General features: G+C 40.4%; 1 protein-coding gene across 8 annotated transcripts in view; it reads left to right on the top strand.

Moving 5' to 3' along the window:
* The window catches only part of OSBPL6 (oxysterol binding protein like 6), a 201,482-nt gene that overhangs the window by 94,685 nt on the left and 83,718 nt on the right, over positions 1 to 23,079 (top strand). For 6 of the 8 annotated variants that reach the window (XM_036023249.1, XM_036023246.1, XM_036023245.1 and 3 more), the window contains exons 2-3: positions 487 to 668; positions 20,800 to 21,013. In XM_036023249.1, coding sequence (XP_035879142.1) covers positions 20,912 to 21,013 — 102 coding nt within the window. In that variant the 5' untranslated portion in view covers positions 487 to 668; positions 20,800 to 20,911. The remainder of the gene's footprint in view (positions 1 to 486; positions 669 to 20,799; positions 21,014 to 23,079) is intronic. The other 2 variants (XM_036023244.1, XM_028509688.2) reach the window with 2 other exon arrangements.

The raw sequence follows: 23,079 nt of genomic DNA, 5'->3' as shown, positions 1-23,079 counted from the left end.
AGGACACATGGACAAAAACTAGGGGTGGGGAGTAATGGGGGGGGAGGGGGGAGGGTTGGGTGGGTGAGCTGGAATGGGAGTAGGGGGGAGAAAACTGTACTTGAACAATGATTAAAATAAAATTAAAAAAAAACACTGTGGTTTATATTGAATTGGCGGGTTCAGTGTATTTCTGGAAAATATACTTGGCCCCTTTTAGAAAGTATTTGTTATGTAAATGGAGAGTTTTCTTACTCCACACTCTGAGTAAGATGCAAATGATCAATGTTGCTCATTGCCGAGGAACACAATGGCTGTGTCTTGGAGATGACATAAGAATGGGCCAAGGAGGTAGGAAGCTGAAACATCCCTATGAACTTCCTTCTCAGAAGATAAATTGGAAGGAAGCTTCTGATTGGCCCTAGGCAGTGTCCACCTCCTCCCGCCCAGAGGCTCCTGAATGGCCTGTGGAGATGTACTACATGACTTGTAATCTCTCTTTTTCAGCTTCTGCCCCTTGCTGCAAAACAGCAAGAGAAGGAAATCAAGGAGCCACTCCTGCAATTTACCAGATAAGCCCAGCAGGGTCAGTAGAGTTCCCAGAAAAAAGCTGCAGCCATCTGAGGATAAACCACGTCAAACAGCTTTTACCTTAAAGCCGGCCTGAAAGAAGGATTCCCGGTTACAAGGTGAGCCAGGAGGACGCCACCTTAAAAGCAAAAGTGACGTTAGATGCAGGGTTACTCAATAACAGCAAAACATTAGTAAGGCATTACCAAATCACAGGAAGGTGTTTCTTTATACCTTTTGTGTGTATATCAGATCTACAAAGCATGTAATCCGGTCATGTTTAGTCATCTGAATAAAAAGTTCTGCTGTAATTGTGTTAAGGATAGGAAATATTGTAGAAAACATGCCAAAGTATTTGTTAATCTCTGTCTAGCTGCAGTGCAGCATCAGGTGGAAATAAGACACTCCCCCTTTCTTCTTGAGTAATGAACCTGTGGACCTAAGACTAAGAATGCTTTCTTTATATGCATTTATGCACACAAGCCCACCTATGTATGCATGCAGACATTCTTAAAATGCATTCATTTTCTTTTTATAATCTTTCCGAGTAAACAGGTAGACAGCTGCTTGTTTTCTTTTTGCCCATGAGACTGAAATAACTAACATCATACAAGCAATACTTATTATGTATGGGTACTATAGACTCCTTGTCATCTTTGATATTTGCAGTTATTATTTTCAGAGCCATGGCACATAAGCTGTGTGACATCTTAGGCTCAGTGACTAAAGTCTTCATAATTTGCACTTAGCCCTCCTAGTTATGCAGAGCTTTCTGGGAGCCTGCCCCACTAGAGCTCTTGGAGAGCGTTTGTAACCTGTGTATCCCTCTTACTTGCCCTGGGACAGGGTTGCTGGTGGTGGTGGTGATGGTTCAGACATCTGCAATTTGGGAGATGCTCCCAGGTATTCCAATACCACTCCTGCCCTCTCCTTGTGTGGACTGGTCCCTCTCTATAGGGCAGAAACCAAAGATCAGTGATTTGGTGTAATCCTTGTTATGTGAGAAGCTTTTTGTTTATTGCTGCATTATTTAAAATTACATTTCAGAGCAGAGCTTGCAAACTGGTGGCCCCCAGGGCAAATTTTAGACTGTATTTTTTTTAACTTCTGAACATTGTCTTTTTTAAAATTGAATTAATTGCTGGCATTGTTGGACAGTCTGGAAACTTCACATAGAAAATCAGATACCTGGCTTCTTTCGGAAGGTTAGCTATCTGGTCCCATAGCTATTCCAAGGGCTGAAGTTTGCTAAGCTGTATCGTTCCCTAAGTATTAAACCCAACCAGCCTTAGAGACTTATGCTACCTCTCTGGCACCTGCCGGCTTTTGTGGTCAAGACTCCTGCTTGAAGCACCCATTTCTTCTTACACGAAGTCACTCCCTCGTACTTTACACATGACACTGTTAGTCTTTATTCTCTTTTGGCATTTTGTTGTTTTCTTTAAAATGTATATGCTTTGAGAATGCTCACTTTCTGAAGTTAAGCTGACACCTGTCAGGCTTGCGTATGAAGAAGGAAGACTCTTCCAAAATCAGATGGTTCATTGTTCTTAGTTTGGAAATCTGACTGATGATGATAAAGTGTGAATCATTCTTTCTGGACCTTGAGGTTGTTCTTTCAGAGTCTGAGCTGTTGTGACTAAGGCTTCCATTGCCTGATTTGACTATCTTGGTCCCACGTAAGTAAGGCAGATTCACTTGAGGTGGCTTTTTGTTTGAATGACACTTGTAGGGATTTAGAATCCATTTTCTAGCCCTTGACTCATTCTGGACACCATAGCAATTCAGCATGCAATGTGTATGCCGTCTACACATGCAGAGCTTTCGACGTTGAGAAATCTCTCCACAGGATCAGATGCACCCTCAAGCACAGTGGGCTGTAGTTAATCATAACACTTCTTCCCCATCTTGGATAACTATATATTACTGGGAACTGAACTACTTACAGTAACGTTCCTGCCAATTTGATACTGAATCAAACTTTTATATAGTAACAAAGTGCTTCAGTCATGAAAGCATTCCACATCACAGGGTCCTTATGGGCGTAGCACTCACTGCTCTGCCTGCATCAGCTAAATCATCGTTTACAAGTGGGGGGAAGCTGACTCCATCTCAAAACAGCAATTCTTATCCCAACAATGCATTTAAGTTCATACAGGGAGTGCATGTTACTTCAGCAGATTTCAGGCCCCAGGATATCCATTTTTAATGTTGAAGCGAAGGAAGACCGGCTGAATTAGATGTTTATTTCAGGTAGTTTACTCTCCTTCTGGCTGCATTGCTTGGCTCTATCTCATGGAATCTCTTATGTCAGTGTTGCCTTGAATCCCTTGATACTTGACCCCATGCAAAGATGAAATGTACGTGAGTCCCTTTGACTATCAGGTTTAAGTTCATGGAAATAAAGTAACTGGAAATTTGTTTCCATGCATTTGCTGGGTTGTAAGAAGGAAATTAAACTCTTCTTTAAAAGGGAAAAGCAGGTGATCAGTACCTCATTTCCTTAATGAAATGCGTCTATTTTTATTATTCTTTTGTTATAGGAATTAGTTTGTATGCCTGTATACTCAGAAATGCTTTCAGAAAGCCCTTTTATCTTTTTTTTTTTTTGGAGTTCCTGTTATCAGCCTCACATTCCATTTCACTTAAATCCCTGAGAAAGGATAAATAGGACTGAAAAAAAAAAATGGAACCCAACTAGGAAGTGCTTGGGAGCCATTATTAACATATAAAACAGGTTGAGATGTGGTAAGAAAGGTGAATTCAGAAAATCAGCTCACCGGTCAGCCAGTATAATGTGGTTCTGCAAAGACTGCAGAGGATAAAGAGTGCTGAACCCCCGCATGACAAGGGAGCAGATGTGTATACTTCTTTTTACCTCTTTTGAGGATCATGAGACTCATCCCTCGGGTAGTGGAGATGGAGAGAATAGCCAGTGAGAGCTGGCAACGTAGATGCCACCTGACCTGCCCCATCCTCCTCCTTGGCTGTCCCTCCTTCTCTGTCTCTCAGGTTGAAGGGAGTCTCTTCTGTTTAAGAGGCATCGAACTCAAAACAGCTGCAGGGGCTAAGAGGGAGGTAGCAGGCCCATAGCCAGTCCTTCTCTCCCGGAAAGAGGAGTGAGAAGGCATTGACGTTTCCTTCTCGGTCTTTTGAAAAGATTGAGAGCAGGGGACCAGGGAAGAACTTGTCCAGATATAAACATTGTGCACTAGACCAGTACCTCCCTGGACATTGTCTGTCTGAATCTGGTAGGTGAGGTTATAGAAAAATGAGTCACCTAAACATCAGAAAGATTTACTCCAGATTTGAAAAATAAAGTATATGTAAAGAATATGTTACTTTTATCCAGTAAAAGTAGAAATGAAGAAGTAATTGAGGGAAAAAAGGATAATATTGTTCATGTTGGGGGTTTCATGTATAAGTAGTAGGAAAAAAGGGGATTTTTTGTTTTGTTTTGCTTATAAATACTTTTTTATTTTTTTATTAAATTTATTGAGGTGACATTGGTTAATGAAATTATATATATTTCAGGTATACAGTTCTATAATACATCATCTATATATTGTATTGCATGTTCATCATCCAAAGTTAAGTCTCCTTCCATCACCATTTATCCCCCTTTACCCTCTTTTACCTCCCCCCTTCTCCTCTGGCAATCACCATACTATTGTCTGTTTCTATGAGGTTGTTTTGGTTTTTTTTTTCTTAATTCCTTCACTTTTTTCATCCAGCCCCCAACTCTCCTTTCCTCTGTCAGCTATCAGTTTGTTTTCTGTATCTGAGTCTGTTTCTATTTTCGTTTATTAGTTTTTTTGTTCATTGATTCCACATAGGAGTGAAACCATATGGTATTTGTCTTTCTCTGGCTGGCTTATTTCACTTAGCATAATGCTCTCCAGATCCACACATGATGTTACAAAGGGTAAGATTTCTTCCTTTTTATGGCCAAGTAATATTTCATTGTGTAAATGTACCACAGCCAGAGGTACTTTTTTTATCTGCTCATCTACTGATGGACACTTGGGATACTTCCAAATCTTGGCTATTGTAAATAATACTGCAGGAATTTTTGTTTTTCTAAACATTTTTCATTGTTTTTTGTTTTCTCCCTAGTTTTTTTTTTTAAAGATTTTATTTATTTATCTTTAGAAAAAGGGAGGGAGAAAGAGAAGGAGAGAGACATCAATGTGTGGTTGCTTTTCACACGCCTCCAACTGGGGATGTGACCTGCAACCCAGGCATGTGCCCTGACTAGGGATTGAACCAGCGACCCTTTGGTTCGCAGTCCAGCATTCAATCCACTGAGCTACTCCAGCCATGGCTTCTTCCTAGTTTTTTTAAAAATATCTTTCATTCAGAAAGATTTCAAATTTATACAAAGGTAAAGAGAATAGTATGGTGAACTCCCATGTGTACCCACCCAGATTTATTGACCCCTTTCTGCTTTTATTCTGAAGTTTTAGAGGTAGACATGTCATAATCACCTATGTGCTCCAGTAGGCATCTATTAGTGTGCACATTTTCTGCAAAACTGTAGTCCTGTTGTCACACCTAACAATATGAATAATAACCTTTGATATCATTTACTCCTTATTCCATACTCAGACTTCTCTATCACGTTTCTCAAAATTGTCTTTTTATAGTTGGTTTATTTATCAGATCCAAAGCATATACATTTCATTTGGCTATTGAGCCTCTTAAGTTTCTTTTATCTAGAATGTTCCCCCTTTTTCAAGTCATATACTTGTTGAAGAAACCCAGCCACATGAGCAATAGAATGATCTGCATGCTGATTGTTTGGCTGATTGTTATTTAACCTTCTTCTCTGTCGTCCAGACTATTAGAAACTGCAAGTTAGATTTAGGGGCCCGATTGGATTCAGATTCTACTTTTCAATGAGAATTCTGCATCCACGGTACCTTACGTAGCATCACCTCAGGAGGCCCGTGTGGTCTGGTTGCCCCACTTCAGCGATGCTGAGTTTCAACAGTAGCTTCAGGAAATAATATCCTCATTCGTTGTGAAGTTTCCCTCATCAGTTTTTTCAACTAATGATTTTATCCATTAGTAATCATTGATTACATTGTTTCATTAGGGGTTGGAAACATAGTGGTTTCTGCCCCCCACCCTGCCCCACCCCACCCTAGCATTCCCTCTACATTAATTAGTGAGAACTCCTTTGTGAGGCCCATTGCTTCATCAGCTTTATAACATTGGACCCTGGTATTCGGGGACCCTGAAATACACGTCACTCAGGAAGGGCAGAGTAAGTACTCATGCTTCCCTCTGAGTGGACGGTTTCTGGGGCAGTGCTTCATTTTCTACTAAAGGCAATCAAAGATGGCTCTTTGTTTTTTTAGAAGGAGAGTTCCTCTTTTTCTTGAGTATTATTGTAAATTCATGGGTTTTTTTAAAAGAATATTTGTATTAGTTAGTTGAAGTGATTTTTCTCCTATAAACAAAGTGTTATTTCATGGGGAGCCCTTTCAAATGGCTCCTGTATACACGTGCAGAAAATAGAACTTCTCATAAGTGAATCACAGTGAATTTTCACACACTGAACATTCCTAGATAATCAGCATCCAGATCAAGATACAGAGCATTCCAGAGCCCTTGTGTCTCGTTAGTTTCTTTGGCCCTGCTGCTTGGTACAACTGGCTGCCCCAGCTCCTCTGGCTCGTGTCATTGTACAGCCTCAGGGTGAGCCATTCCAGGAGCTCCAATGCCTTTTAGAGGAAAATGGAATTTAGGAACTACAATCTGGACATTAGGACTGCCCAGTCTTATCAGCTCTTTTTCAAGGGACATGGTAAGAATAAATATAAATAAATAAATATACACATACACATATTACATATATACGTATATAAAAATATACATATATATTTAAAAATAAAAATTTAGGAGTTCACACTGATTTTTCCAAGTTAAATTTATGGAGTGTTAATATTATTTGATTTTATATCTGTATCTGTGAAAATCTTGGATTAAAATGACATGCACAGAACTTATTTATTAAGTACATCAAATGGTTTCAAATGAATAACTCAGCACTAATACTACTTATTGTTTTATTTTCATACAGAGAAAAAATATAGTTTTATTTACCTTTTATTATTATCATTATTTTTTCAAAATTTATGTATAAGGTGAGAAGATGAATTTCTCCCTCAAGTCCATTTTTGTGTCAATGTGGATATGTTTCTTGGCAGTGAGATTCAGTCTATGAAGTCCTTAGTTTACCAGGTAATTTGAGTTATTTGCAACTCATTACATCATAAGCAGGAGACTCCCAGAAGTGACAGCGGGATCATTGTCCTCTCTGGGTGACGGGCGGCCGATTTGTGCTGCGGTGAGTGCAGGTGTTAGCGTTCACCTGCCCTCACAGCGCAGGTCCAGAAACAGCGGTGAGGTGAGCAGTACGTGAAGCAGAGGTGCCCAGCACTGTTGTTTTCCTGCCTTGTTTCATTTGACAAATGGATATTTTGTGGCTGCTTACCGTGGACTGACATTTTTCCACCTTGGTTGGTCGAGTGATCCAGTACTTTGATTTTGGGATACATTTTATAGCATTTGACTCCAGGAGAAATGTAAGAGTTCATAGAGAATATGGACATTGGTAGCCTCGCCCTTTCTCCCCTCCCTCCCTTTCTGCCATCTACCCGTCCTTCCTTTTCCAATGACCAGGTAATTCTTTGACAGTGAAGCAGACTGCTAGTGATGAGAGAGAAAAAGGAAGGCTGCTTCATTTCTCCTTTAAGTTTTTTGCCTGGTTTCCCAAAATGTCTCATTCCCAAACCACAAGATTGAGATCCAGTATTTGTGATTTTTTTTTTAAATGTGTTTCTGTGTATGCAAGAATGCTTGATACTTTAATTAGGCTAACTTTGAGGGCGATTTAAAATTTTATTGACTTTTTACTTTATTGGCTTTTCACATTAAATGAATAATTCTGGGAAATACTGTGTGTAGTGAACCAACAATAGAGACCTGCTTTGAAAGGTTTGGCTTTCGGAGAACAAGGACGGATCAGAAGCAGCACATCTAAGCGCTGCCCCGTGAGAAGTTGGCCGGAGAGGTTGGACCCCAGCTCATAGGCTCCCCCAGATGTCAGCTGTGTAGACTTCTAAAGGTCTGAAATTCCAGAAACAATGGCGGTGTAAACAGATGTGTGTTTATCTTGTGTCCGATGTCGCCCCTGCTGTGCCCAAAGGGTTTCTCACTCATGTAGACGTTCTTCCCCCTGTTGGCTCACCCAGCGAAGTCTATTGAGAACCTACTCAGTCTGCACCAGGCACTGCTCTGTGCCCAGGGTTAGAACCAGGAGAGCGTGAAACAGCATAGGCGCAGTCCCCAGGGATAGGCAATAAGCCAGTAAACCCAGCATGGAACTACTGAGCACAAGCAGTGCTGTGAAGATAATGAGAATATTTGCTGGGCAGGGACAGGGTATGTGCCCATTCTGAGGTGACGCAAACTGAGAGTGGAAGGTCGCTTTGCTGACTAAATTCTCATGTGTAGAATACTAAGTTTGAAAGTACTGTGCAGTTTATTTATTTAAGCAATAACTACAAATTTAGCATTGGAATTTACTTCCCAATGTCTAGTTTTTTTTTCAACTGGAACTATAAATAGTTAAACCCAGAGATTAAAATTTCTTGTTTTGTCAGCTTCTGAAAATTAGAAAACCCCTGGGTAAAGGGAATCTGGGAACTCTCTAGAGTATATTTGTAATTTTGCTGTAGACCTAAAACTATTTCAAAAATAACACATTTAAAGGAAACAAACTGAAGTGAATAGCCAAAAAAAAAAAGTGAAGAAATAGCAAAAAAACAAAACAAAACAAAACAAAACCCAAAAGTTGCAAATAGAAGTAATTTACACTTAAAAAAATTTTTAATGCATGCATTTTCTTAAAACACTCTTGGACTAGTTAGGAAATTATCCTTCAGATGGAAAGTAGCAAATCTTTCTCACCTGGGCTTTTAAGGCTTCGAATGAAACTGGCATCAAAGCTAAAAGAACAGGGCCCAGCTGACAACCCCTTGCACCTGCTACTGCTCGGGGTGAGTTTGTTTTAACATAGTACAGGCCCCCACCCCTTCCTCTGAGTTGTTGATTCACTGGTAGGGATGAGCTCAAGAAATTCCATTTGGAATAAGTTCCCAGGTGACATCCTGATCTGGGACCAGCAGCAGAACTTCTGTGGCAAACAATTAGCACTGGCTTTTTCTAAGTTTGGGATTTGGGGAAAAGTAGCTTTGTTCATCCCAGTTCAATACCAAGTGACGTTTCAAACTTTCCTTCGAACCCCTTACACTTCCCCGTACTGTCGTTGTGACAGGACTCACCAAGGACCCAGTGTCTTTTTACTGCCCTCGTCTGCTTTCCAGTCCCAGATTCTGTTGCTGTTGTCTCTGGTTCTCACCGCTCTAGGAAGGGTTTGTATTTTATCACAAGTCCCTTTTCTGTTTTTTTCAGTGGTGTTTTGAAGTTTGAAATAGATCCCACATTCACTCTTCCAGCTTTATCCCATTATGTGTGTGTATTTTAAAGTAATTTTTTGTCTTGATTTCCACAAAATCCCATGAGGTAAGTTGGGCACAGAAGCATCTTCCCTGCATTGAGGAAGTGAAGACCCTGAGACACAAAATCATGTACTTGCTGTAAAAGGAAGGCTCTGGCATTTTTTTTTTAATCCTCACCTGAGGATATGTTCACTGATCTTAGAGTGAGACAGAGAGAGAAAAAGAGAAAGAAACATCGATTGGTTGCCTCCCATATATGCCCTGACCAGGGGTCAAACTCACAGCCTAGGTATGTACCCTGGCCTGGAATCAAACCCTCAGCATTTTGATGCATGGGACGATGCTCCAACCAACTGAGCCACCCGGCCAAGGCTCAAGCTCAAGCTTTCTGGTGTCCATATCTTTGCTAATTATGGTGTACCATGAATACAGTGCTCTTCTTGGACCTCAAATATGGTTTGTTAAGCCATCAGGACCCCTGTTCATTCACTTTATATCATGTCTCAAATATTTTTGATACTTAATTAACCTTAGTAAGTGTGTTATTTGATAATTGTCTTGTATTTATGTGTAAGCTATATTTTAAATAAGGATAGGCCACAGAATCCATTTAAAGACATAAACCAGTACATTAGTTTCTATTTTGTGGATTGTTGTTAAAGTACACATTTTTTTCCTCCAAATACTCTTGTCCCTAGATGGAAAATTTGCAAACCTTTTCATAGGGGCTTTGAATAAAATCGTGTTATAGATCAAATCAGTCTCAAAATTGGTTCTTCCTGAGACTTAAGCGTCCTGCCCCTGCCCCGGGCAGTACACAAGGTGTCTCCAAGTCTGTTCTCCCTCACAGTTATTTGGAGGAGAGGCTCAGGAGAGCATGCTTAATAATAGCACATTGCACAGATTATTGCATTGACTTCTCACAACTCCATGAACTAGGTGTTATTATCCCTGTTTTATAGAGGGGGAAACTGAGGCAAAGAGAGATTAAGTAAATTGCCTGAGATTTCATCGCTAGGAAATGGCAGAGCTGGGATTGGCTCCAAACCCAAGCAGTCCTTGGTATTTTTCAGTAAAGGAAGATGAAAGGAAAAAACACCACAGGGTATATGTAGCGGTGTACTGGTAAATGTTTAAAAATAGGCTCTCGAAAAAAAAAGTGTTAATTTGCATGGCTGATTTCAAGTTCCCAAGAGGACGTCTCCGAAGGCTGAGCTAGGGAGGGGCGCACACAGTTGTCCCCTGAGCTGGTGCGCGGGCAGCTCAGCTCAGCTCGGCTTGGCTCAGCTCAGCTCACCACCGAGTGTGTGCAGATCGCCACACCTCAGTTAGGTGAGCTCACGGGGCTGGAGGACCTGGGCCTGGCAGTAGACCGCAGTTCTTGTCAGCTGTTCCTTCCCTCCTGTAACAATGAGTAAGCATGACTGAAACCAGTGCTTACACTGGATGCCAAAGCAAATAGAATTATGGGCACCCTGATATGTAAAGGTTTGTATAACCATTGCTATTCTGGAAAGATGAAAGTTTAAAAAAAAATCTAATTAAGGTTCCTGACCATGAAATATCTGTGATTAGGGAGATAATGGCTAGGAAGTTAGGTAGGTGGCAGGTGCAGTGATTCTGTGCTTCCAGGCTAATCCACTAGCGGTGTTTTGAAAGGATTACACTGCTGCCTGCTGCCTCTCTTCGTATTCCTAATGTACGACTCGGCACCAGGGAGAACAAAACCTAATAATGGTCCCGGCCTCTGGAGTACCATTAGCAGCCTGCGGAGAGGGGTCTTTATTTGAGGACAACCCAGAGGTTTTCTTTTGGGAATGCTGAGCTTTGTGCAGACTTTCTCTCCAGCTGGCTACTGAACAGATAGAGAACTCTATAATCTGCAAATTATTTGGATTAGTTTGGGTTATCTTCAGGCAAATAGATTGAAATCAAAAATTGACATGAGGGTGGTTCTCTACAGGCAGCTTGTGAGCACAGTCATCTGTTCTTAATGGATCTGATGCAGGACTTCGGTCCTAACTAAAATGATAAGCCCGGTAAACAGTGGGAGTGGTTTTTGTGGCCCATGACATCAGACAACAATAATGAAAGTGACAGGGTCCCCACCCTCAAAAATTGTACAGAATCAGAGCAAATAAACAGAATATAGTGCTTGTTCAGTAATATACATGCATAAGTATAGAAGGAATACAAATTAAAGTCACAATTCTGTCTAGTAGAGTAGGAAAGATTTTATAAAGAAGATGAAACCTAAGCAAAATTAGTATAATATTAATGCCTGCATGTTATAAAAGTTATTACAGCTGATAATACAGGAACTTTTTATTGTAAAATATACATGGAATTTACCAGCTTAACCATTGTTAAGTGTGTAGTTCAGCAACATTGAACATGTTGCCTTTGTTCTGCAACCATCACCACTATGGTCTGAATGTCTGTGTCCTCCCCAAATTCCTGTGTTGAAATCCCAATTCCCGAGGTGGTGGTGTTGGGAGGTAGGGCCGATGGGAGGTGATTAGGTCATGAGGGTGGAGCTCTCATGAATGGAATTAGTGCCCTTATGGAAGAGACTTAAGAGATATCCCTGTCCCCTTCCATCATACGAGGACACAGCAGCCAGATGGCCAACTGTGAGCCAGAGGCAGGTCATCACCAGGCACTGAATCTGCTGGCGCCATGACTCTGGACTTCCCAGGACCTAGGACTGTAAGAAATTAATGCTTGTTTATAGACCATGCAGTCTGTGGGGTTTCATTCCAGCGGCCAAATGGACTAAGACAGCTGCCTTCCATCTCCAGAACTTTTTCACCTTCCAAACCGAAACTCTGTGCCCATTACACATTAACTCTGCATTCCCTTCCCCTCATGGACCACGACAACCACCCTTCCCCTTCCTGCCTCTATCAATTTGACCACTCTGGGTACTTCAGATAGGTAGAATCATGTAATACTTGCCCTTTTTTGTCTGGCTTATTTCACCAAGCATAACGTACTCATGGTTCCTCCATGTTGTACCATGTGTCAGAATTTCCATACTTTTTAAGTAATATCTCATTGTGTGAATATAACACGTTTTGCTTCTCTATTTATCCATTCATGGATACTTGGGTTGTTTTCACCTTTTGGCTATTATGAATAACACTTCTATGACTATGGGTGTACAGGTATCTGTTCACGTCTCCACATTCAGTTCTTTTTGGTAAATACCCAGACCTGGAATTATGGAATCATATGGTAATTCCACTTTTAATTTCTTGAGAAACTTCCATACCATTTTCAACAGCAGTTACCATTTTATATCCCTAACAGCAATCTAATAGAGTAATTCAGGAACATTTTTAACCTCAGCCATTTCGTCTGTTTCAGCCAGTTCTTCAGCATACCTCAACTCAGTACAGAAGCTGTTGTTTTGACAGCAAATTGCTCTAGAGGGTGTGTGCTGTTGCTGCCCCAGTAAGGGTTCACACACACTCAACATGGAACTGTGAATTGTTAGTGAAGGTCACGAAGCAGAGGCAAGATCTTTTGGTATTTCCCACTGCTGCTAACTCTTTGCGCTCTGCTGACAGTCAGTACCCACTAGCAATCATGGGGACCATATTCCCCAGTGTTATTGTTCCCGTTAAAATGTGAATTATGACATTGCCAAAGCTTCCTTTCAAGACATGTCAGCCAGGGCCAGAAACAAAGTGATGGATGAAAAGGGGCTGGCAAATCTTAGGAAATTCGCCCTGGTAAAACTGTTCAGTGATGGTATTAGAATGGCCTCATCAAGAGTCCGAGGCAGAGACTCCCTTCAAAATTAAATGTCCTATGATCCCGTTATATTAAATATGTTGTACAGCTTTTATGCCCGTGGATTTTTTTTAAACCTGTATGGTTAACAATCACTTTAGAAATATAAACTCACAAGGATATCTTTTGATAATGTGATGAAAGCTATTGAATATCTCCCTAAAAATATAATGCATGTATATCCAACACTTTCCATATTTCTGGGGTTTAAAGAACGTACTGAACCTGTTCGAGTACCCCAGATTAAGAAGCTCTGTAAATTAGTATCGTATGCCATCAGTAACATACCATACTCGAAAAAAATGGATTTGTTTTTTCGTTTATTCATTAATTTATTAGTAAATCAAGGGTAAAGTACAGTGAAAGAATTTGCCACAGGGGCTTTGATGTCGAATAGACTTAACAAACTTTCTCACCCCTACTTTCCCTGCCTGTGCACTGAAGAGCAGGAGACTTCCTGGGCGTGGATGGGAAGTGCCTGGCGCACAGAAGGAGCCTGCCGTGTTTGTGGGTATTTTCTCCCTGACAGGCTAGGGCATGCTGGGAAGGAGGTTATGCTAATCTCTTCTTGGGACTTTGACCTCAGCTAATATTTTTGATGTGCTGTTTTATTACTCTATAATTTTTTGAAAGGCCATTCATGCTTTGTTAATTATAAAATTAATAGATGTCCAGAGAAGAAGGATTACGTGGGGAAATGGTATAAGTGGTAGTTTGATTGTTCAGGATGAGAAGTATTCTCTAATCTATTTCCGAAAGTAATTTTTTGAAGACTCAGTTCTGAGAAAAATTCATTGCATAAGGCCCACTAGCCAACAACCCTGAAGCAGGAGGAAAGAGTTGAGCCTTATTCCTGAAATTAAAGTACAAAACCGTACCAAGTACAAAATTAAAACTAGATTGGAAAGTATATATAATCACTATATCTAGGGCCCAGTGTCTTCATTAGAAAATACATTAGCTCAAATGATAGTTTTCAAATACAGACATTGTCACATTATAACTCAACAGAGATCAGTGTGGTATTTGAAAATGACTGATTTAAGCTGAGTTTCAGGACACTTCCATATGAAGTTACCAGTAGGTAAGTAGAACAATTCTTAAATTATTGAAGAAAACTAGAAGCAATGTGACCTAAGGGAAGTGAAAACCTTTGGTGTTACAAGACGGTTACTTATTCTTGAAATATAAATGTCTTGAGTATAGTAAGGAGCTATTCCCCCTCTTGAGCCAAGTCACATCTTTGGCATAGTTTTATGTAATTTGGACAGCAAGAAGTGAGTTCCCCATATATCATTTGAATTGAAGAAGTACATAATTAACATTGTCTTTTATTGTCATTTTAAAGACATGACTGTTAATAGTTTATGAAACTCACATCTCTCTTTTGTATGTTTCGTTCACGGCTTTGCTCTCCGTGGTTTCAGTGCCCTGGGGTCAACAGCAGTCTGAAAATATTAAATAGAAGTCCCAGAAACAATTTAGAAGCTCACACCACATAGTTTTACAAGTAGATGGTGACACTTGAGCCAAAAGTATGAAAGTTAACTTTTTCTTGCCCTTTTTTCTGTTGGAAGGGAATTCCTCAATTTTATCTTTCTGATCTGTGTATGACTAGATTTTTCTGCAGGATAATTCTGTGCTTCACTAATATCATTTTCATTACTGCTCTTAAATTTGGCCTTATTATTTGTTTCCTTAGTTTCTTACCTGTGCTAGTTGCCATTGCCTCTGAGCCTGTCTTACCTCTTGTACAAAGACTCCATTTTTTAATAAAAATGTTGTGAACATGTAAAGCACTTGTGTGCTCCATAGCTACCTCTGTCTTTTACTAGAATTAACATGACCAATAAGCCCTCTGTCTATCTCTTGCACGTAGTTTTCTCTCCTTTGGGGGGATAACCTTCCATTGTGTTTTATAGACATACTTGTTTAAACATTCTTCTTTATGTGGGATCTGCTCTTTGTCAAAAGATTATCTGTGCCAATTACCCTTGGCACCCTTCATATTACTTGGTTAACATTCAAATCCTCCTCTTATACTTCACCTTGGAGGGCTGGATGAGGCAGGATGTAGGTTTGTCTATTTCATTTACTTAGTAAAGGGCCTTAGGAGACTGGGAGGGTTAGAATCTTGGTCAGCCCCAGCCAGAGAACTTGTCTCTTTGTATACGTCTTTCCTTCTTAATTTTATAAGTGTCTGCACCGCAAGGCAGCCTGGGGAGGGAGACCTAACTGGGGGTGCACTGGGACCCGTCCATGATGCTCTTCCGGAGCCAAGCCTGAGGAAAGCAGCGAAGGGCAAGGCAGGGCTGTGTTCTTGCTGCGCTTCAATGGCCTCAGAAAGCTCTTCAAGTGTGGGGAGGCTTTCCCTGCGCCTTTGGAGGAAGCTGGTGGATTTTGCAGGATTCTTCTCTTATAACATCACTTCACTGTCTTGAAATGGGGAGTCCTGTGTTTGGTTTCATACATCCTCTTTTGGTCCCTGAGTGAAATAGTCTTTTGATTCTGTGACATGTGGTGGCCACTATTCCCTAGTGTAAGTACTAATGGTCTTTTTTTTTTTTTAATCCCTTTAGTCATTTTGTAGGAAAATGCTTGTCAGATCTTCCACTGATTTCTAGTGCTTCTCTTCTTGAAATTGTCCTTGATTTTCTTTTTCTTACCCATGAGTTAATGACCTTAGAAATACAACAGATTGCCTATCCTTTCTCTTTTAGGAAAAAGAAATACTTTAATGTATAATGACAATGTAATGACCACAATATATAATGACAATAGGCATTCATTGCTCTGATCCTGATCTTGATGGAAAACTAATATATTCCACCCAGCAATGCAGTGACATTTGCATTGATAAGATCAATCAATAGGAATGCCCTGCCCCAGGTGGCTAGGCGTGGGGTCAGCTAATGTGGTTCCTCCTAATACTCTGTAAATAGTCAAGCAAATATTGAAAAAGACAAGCCATTAATAACCCAAACACTTAATTCAAAATGGAATCTAATATCAAAACTATAAAAAATTATACCCTAGCTTTATGAAGGCTATATTCCAAATTGAGGAAAATTTTGATCGAGCCAGGACTTATGACAAAAGTCAGCTGCACTTGCAGAAAAGGAGGCTCTTGAGAAAGGGCAGAGAAGGCTTTGCTTTTGTTATATTGTCTTCTCACACTTGGAGACCCTGGTCGGCCCCAACCAGGAAAAGTGGTGTCAGCTCCTCGGCATTGCTCTAGAATCCTAAATGTAATTCTCTACAACTCCAGATGAAATCACCAGGGTTGAAAAGAGGACTGGGAGCAGAATATTTAGTGGCGGGGGGCGGGGGGGTGGGTGACTGGTGTTAGGTGGGTGAGAGAGACTCAAAAGATACCGTTTTACTCTTGCCTTAGTCACTTACACACTGACGGTTCCCGAATGATTTAGAGACACTTAAAGGGAAACAGAAATAGACCTTTAAAAGGGAAAGTGTATCTTTCAAATTAATGACAAATGTAAAGGTCAGTTAAAATCATATAAAATCAGTATTGTAAGGAAAGGCAGAGTATTTTTCTTAAAAAGCCATCAAGCATTAAAGGAAACAGAGAAGAACCCAAAAGTAGAAAATGTCAAATGATAGGCAGAGGTCAACTGTTAGTTATAACATTCAATGGAAATGGGAAAAACTTTATTAAAATTACATTTTTAAAAAACCAACCCAACATGATCATTACTAAAGGAATGCATAATACAAAATGCTACAGAAAGTTTAAATGTAAAATTGTGGACAGATTTCATTTATCACTTGCAAACGGAAAGAGCAGATGACCTCAAATAAAGCAAAAAGGTATTGAAATCCACAAAGAAGGTCATTTTTACAATAATAACACATGAATATAGAATTATTATAAACTCTTCCATGGTAAGTCTCATTGTTTCAGAATATTCTGAATACAACCTAAATGTCCCAGCACAAGAATGGTTAAATGTATTGTGGCATATTGTGTGGTGGCCTTATATGTAGTGATTAAGAGTGGTGATGTCAAAGTGTCTTTGTTCACAAAAAAGACTTTCACCAATACATTGCTGACTGAAGAAACCACATTGCAGATAGTATGGGCATTATTCTCCTACTTTGGTTAAAGCAGAACCAAAATGTTAGCCATTGTTACTACTGGGTGATGAAACCAGAGACAGTTGAAATATTTTCATCCATACCTTTAATCTTTTTATGGCAAATACGGTAGATTATGTTATTATTTGCTACTATCCACTGCCTCACCCTCTGGGAGGGCTACACTTTCATGCATTGTTGACCTCAGTTTGGCCAATAAAATGTGAGTGAAAAGAGCTAAGACATGCCACCTCCAAGCAAAAGCATTCTGAACTATCTCTTGGTTCGGCCATGGCTCTGTACCGCCTTCACATGGGGGCTGCGTCTCCAGCCCGGATGAGTAGGACCTGGAGGAGGGCAGCAGCTGACCTCTAAAGGACATGCAAATGAGTAAGAAATAAACCTTTCTTGTAGGAGCTTGATATTTTGTGGTTGTGCTACCACGTCATAACTTAGCTCAGGCTAGGTAGTCCCCAGTTTCTAATGTTTTTTCTGAACACGTACCAGTTCTGATGCCTTTGAACAGCAAGTTCTAGAAGTCTTCCCTGCTACCTTTTGCTTTAGTTATGTCCCTGGGTCATAAATGTGAATTTTATGTCACTCGGTGTAAACACAACTGTTATGGTACTTATTATCGATAAAAAGGTGGGATGAGATGGGAAAATAGGATGTCCATCTTTCATGTTGCTGTTATCTCCAGCCACAATACTTTTCTCATTGAATGTAAAAATTATGTTAGTGTTGACTTTAAATCAGTGGTCTTTTTTTTTTGGTGTAGAATTTTGTTTAACCAGTTTCTGAAAATGTGCTTTGATATAGATGAAATAAGTATATATATTTTTTAATGTCACAGCCATTCTTACACTCCAGGAATAAAAAATAAGTAGGTGTAACCAATTAACAGTGTTCACAGTTCCTTTTGTCATGCATTTAGCAGTGGAGCCAATGACCAAACACTTGACTTATAATCAAGTCGGAGTGATCTCATTCAACCTTTTATCAGGTCCTTGAAACCTTTTGTTAAAAATAAGTTAAAAATTAATAGAAATAACAATAACCTCAAGAACTGTTCTTAGAACAAATTTAATTCTCTCACTCACCTTTTCTTCATTCTTTATATTCATAATTGCACTTCAACCAAAATGCTGCTCTTTCATCATAAATAAGTTATCCAGAAAATGTCATTTTAAGTTAAAACAAAAATAAAGATGTTAGCATTGGTCTTCATCAGGAGAAGTGAAGTTGGATGTGGTTAAGGGGGGAAGGAAAGTGCAACAGAGGAGATGTTGGCCCTTGATACAGCTTGGATTGAATTGACTTCCACATGGATGATAGTCAAATGCGTTTGGTTGTCTCAGCCTCATCCTCGAGGGCCCTTGAGCTCATCACGGAAGCTCCACACTTTCAGCTCAAGTGTCGGCATCTGACATTTTGGACCAGAAGGCAGAGGACTTCACAGTAAGGATCCCAGTGGTGTTCTCACTTTCTGTTGCCTGATACCACAGCTTGGCTTGAGAAATTTTACTCATGCTTATCAAACTGCTTTCACAAAACAAACGTGTTAGATGATTATTTACATGTTGATTTATTACTACCTTTTGCTGATACCAAATGGAACCTTGTCTGAGCCCAGGAAAGAGCTCTATAGCTCATTGCATTTCTATTGGCCCCAAAACTAGTTTTGAAGCAAGAGAAAGTTTTCCAGTTTCTGGAATAAGTAGCTTTTGTTTTTCCTGCAGTGGCCATGAAGATAAATCTTCAGAAAAGATAACAAGTTTTATTCGCTGGATTGTCCATTTTTTTCTCATTTACAATAATTTTCCTTTTAATTGTGGGGATTTTTCTTTTGAATATTCTTTATAACCTGGTAACTATTAAAATTCTGCTTAACATATTCAGGCTCACATAATCTGTTAACATAACATTGTAGATTTTATATAGCCCTGCATAAAATTTAATTTATTTGCAGGTGCAGAGTTACAGGATTTATACACAAATCACTCAATATGCTTGTGTCATTAACATAATCTATTAAACATTTGTCTTCGGCCTAAATTTCTCTGATCCCTGACAGAGCTTTCCAAATGTTTGTCTCCATTTCAGGCCTCAGCTGTACCTCCCAGCCACGCGTCTGAAACCATACTCATGGCCTTCTGTCAGTTCTAGGTTTCCCTTGGCCAGCCCTCACTCCGAATGCTGAAAATCTGGGAATTATCCTCTCAATTTCTCACCACCTCTCTGGTCCATCATCTCTTGCTTCCTTATTGGACCTTCCTCATCTTCATTTCCCTAATTTGGTTCTCCTAATGGCTGCCAAAGTACCTTTATTTAAACATACACATCTTGTTAAACCACACCCCTTTGTGGCTTCTTGTACTTAAGGTCAAAATGCTGAACTTGGCCCATAGACCCTGACAGGACCTAGCCTCTGCCTTTCTTTGACTGTGGTGGCCAGGACCGCTTCCTGGATCACACCACGCTGGCTGGCTAGCATCTGGTTAATTCCTATCTATCCTTCAAGTCTCAGCCCACACACTCTTGCTCAAAGGCACCTCTGACCTCCAGATCCAGTTAGTTCTCCTTGCCCTGGGTCCTTATAATACCCTGAGGGGACTGTTTTTCACAGGTATATCTAACCTGTGGCCCATGGGCTACACACAGCTCATGATGGCTATGAATGCGGCCTAGCACATTGTAAATTTACTTAAAACATTATGAGATTTTTTGTTATGATGTGTCACAATGTATTTAATGTGTGGCCCAAGGCACCTCTTCTTCTCCCAGTGTGGCCCAGACGCCAAAAGGTGGGACACCCTCTGTTCATCAACAGAAGCTTTCCCTCACAACCTGTGCTAAAGCACTTACCCAAGTGTCCTGCACTCCTTTCCAGGAGTATTACCATTAAGATAAGGGCTAGAACTTGGCCTTCTGTCTTCTTAGAAGGGGATGAAGTTCACTTTAGTGGCCAGTCTTTTGGGTCACAGATGGGTGTGTAAGTGTTTCACTTCACCCTAGTATGCTTTAAAAAGATTTGTTTTTTAGCAACCTCTGTTGCCAGTTGAACAACGCTTCTCTCAGGCACAAGTTTTTAGCCTTAGTGCTACACTGCAGACTTTCCTTATATGAACCCAGGTGAGAAAAGAAGCGGCCCTTGGCTGTAGGTCTGTGAAGCAACTCCAAGCATCACCCCAGTGTCAGGGCCTGCCTGTTGGTCTCTGGTGCCTTCCAGCATGTTGGGTATTGGTGTGGAGAGAGTCATGTGTAGGTGGGCTGTAGTCCTGTGGTGCAGTAACAGTAGATATACATATTCCTTCATCCTTCCTACAGGCTAGATCAAATGATACACAAACAACATGAACCCTTCTGCCTTTTGTGATGGCTGCTTTGTGTTGGATTTAACCGTCACATACATGATATGACTGAACTTAACTGGACACAACTATGGACTGAGCTCTTACTATAATCCGTTGGACAGGGGAAATTAAACTTCATAAGAAGAAACTGTGTACTTTGACACGAGGGGCCGGAACATAGCACTGCAGACGGCTTTAAAACACAGTGAACTTGAGGGAACAGTGTGACCTGAGCACGAGGTTTCTCCCCACTTCGCTTGGTGACAGACTTTTGGTGTGTATTCCTGCTGTCAGCCTCCCCCTTAGAAATCTAGAGGAAGAAACGCCTCCTAATGTGTCAGACTTCTTCCCCTCACTAACATTTTTCCTGAATATAATTTTTAATTTTTAAAAATTATTTACATAAATTATAGTTCGTTTGTTTTGCTTTGAGATGTTTTGGACCCTCTGACCATTTGCCTTCTCTTCTCTAGTCAAGCCCAATTTGTGAAATGGACTGAGGCTGGAAGTTTATCTACTTCTTCGTCCGAATTCCAGACCATTGGGATGATCGTAAGTGTGCGCGACTAGACCCTAACTGCAGCTATGAGTTCAGACGAGAAGGGCATATCCCCCGCCCATAAAACATCCACTCCCACCCATAGAAGTGCCTCCTCTTCGACGTCCTCCCAAAGGGACAGTAGACAGGTAAGAGAAGAGTACAAAGTGCACTTTGTTATCTTATACAAATGCAGTACCGTTAGAATGTGGTGGGATTGCTCATTAACTCTGAAATTTTGTCGTGAAAATATTTTATTCCACAGGAAAACTCACTAATTTCTGTAGATCTACCTGACGATCCAGTTCTTCCTTCTCTGTTATTTAGGATTTTTTTTTTAGAGCACAGAGCACAGAAGGGCGGCCAGAAGTCCTGGAGTGTGCTCCTCACTGCCTGCGCCTGGCGGCGGGAGCCAGCCTCTGGGCCTGGAACGTTTGCTCCCCCTCTTCATCCTTGGAGGCAGAAAGGGGCCTCAGCCTGCAAAGGTCTTCTTTCAGTTAGTCTCTCACTGGTCTGCAAAGCACTAACTTCTCTTTGCTGTTTCATGGAATCTAGCAACACATTCAGAAATTAGATTATAAGTAAAACTGTAGTGTCAGGGGATGAAGGGCAGTAAGAACCTAGACAATGTTTAAAGTCAGTAGAGGAAGTGAATTACTGTTGCTTAATTATTCCATTGAGCCAACTCTAAGTTATTTTTGTTCGCAGAGTTAATTTCTTGCTACTGCAGTCTGAGTCGTATGGGGATTTGTTGTAGGAATTGTCTAAATTGTCAAAACAGATGATTGTTTTGCCCAGTACTTGTCTCACTATCACTGTGTATCATTATAATATTATCTGTGATAAGATTTTTGTTGTATAACTGGAATTTCACAGTAAGCAAGTATAGTTAACTTTTTATAAAAACTTTTCTTTAGGGGGACATTCACTCAGCAAACATTTTTGCAAGGTTCTTCCCCCTGGATTTTGTGTATTCAAAGTATACTGCCTGGTTTCTAGAAGTACAGCCATCCATCATTCAGTCATCCATCATTCAGTCGTCCCTAGTACAGACCTGGGTTTCGAGGCAGCTGGTTCCAGATGTGAATTTATTCTTTAGGTGGTGAGAATGCAGGGAACATTCAGTCTACAAACCCTCCCAACTCTCCCCCTCTCATTTCTAGCAAGAGGTTCCAGGGAATTTGTAAGAATCAGTGATTTCTGATGTGTATATGTTTTGCAGATTCTAAGCAGACATTTCTGCTATGGGTCTTGGGGAATTTTTTATGTCCTTTGTTATAGCGTTCAACGAGGGCATTTATGTTCTGTTCATTAAGAACAGTTATACTAGTGACTAAATGTGTGATTGCACACAGTTATAATGTTTATAGCATTGCATTTGTAGAGTAAAAGAAAGTGAGAGTACCCTGAATGAAAACACATTTTATTATAAGTAACTACTGCATGCCGAGAAGATATTTTCTAAGTTTGCCATTTTAGTCTACCCTTTACCCTATCCTCTGTCCTTTCTTTTGGCTTTTTCCTCTTCCCTTGCCCTGGGTGTTTGAATGGAGGGACATTTTAAGCAGCATGGCCTTTCTGGTGGCTGAGGGAAGGAAGGGATGGACTCAGCTCACCCTGAAGAATTGTGACAAATGGAAAAGACTAATGACGGCCATTTAAACACCCGTCATCGCTGTTGATGTGCCTGTGGGCCTGAGCTCCAGTGCCGGCAAAACTAGGACACTGAGACCCTGGTCTGCCAGGGGGAGTTGGAAGGTGGAACGTGTGGCTGCTAGCTGGCTTGTGAATGGAAAGGTGCATGATGGGAATTGGATAATGTGTTTGTAAATTGATAATGAATTCTAGAAAACTAGGGAGGCACTGTTCAAATGTTTATTGTTATTTAAGGAAAGAGTTTGCTTTCATTCCTGTTTATCTCAGCAAGTGGAAACTCGCCCAAATATTTTCTCCCCTCGTTTCTTCCTGCCTCCTGTGTTTTGTCATTTCATTTTTCTCAAGGGAAAGAAAAACAAAAGAATCACTACAGTTGTGTTTTTTCTTCCCTATCTCTGTCACTTCCTAGAATCCAGTATTAACTTCCGGAAACCAGAATTTTGAGTGATCTTGTGATGTGATAGGATGCAGTGTGTTTTTATGCATCTGTTTTTGTGTAATGACTGTTTTCATAAGGAAGGGGCACAGAGGAACTGTGATAAATTGGCCTTCATTGAAT

This window comes from Phyllostomus discolor, chromosome 4 (genome assembly GCF_004126475.2).
Source record: "Phyllostomus discolor isolate MPI-MPIP mPhyDis1 chromosome 4, mPhyDis1.pri.v3, whole genome shotgun sequence".
In the NCBI taxonomy this organism is placed as follows: domain Eukaryota; kingdom Metazoa; phylum Chordata; class Mammalia; order Chiroptera; family Phyllostomidae; genus Phyllostomus; species Phyllostomus discolor.
This window is presented reverse-complemented; position numbering and strand designations above follow the sequence as displayed.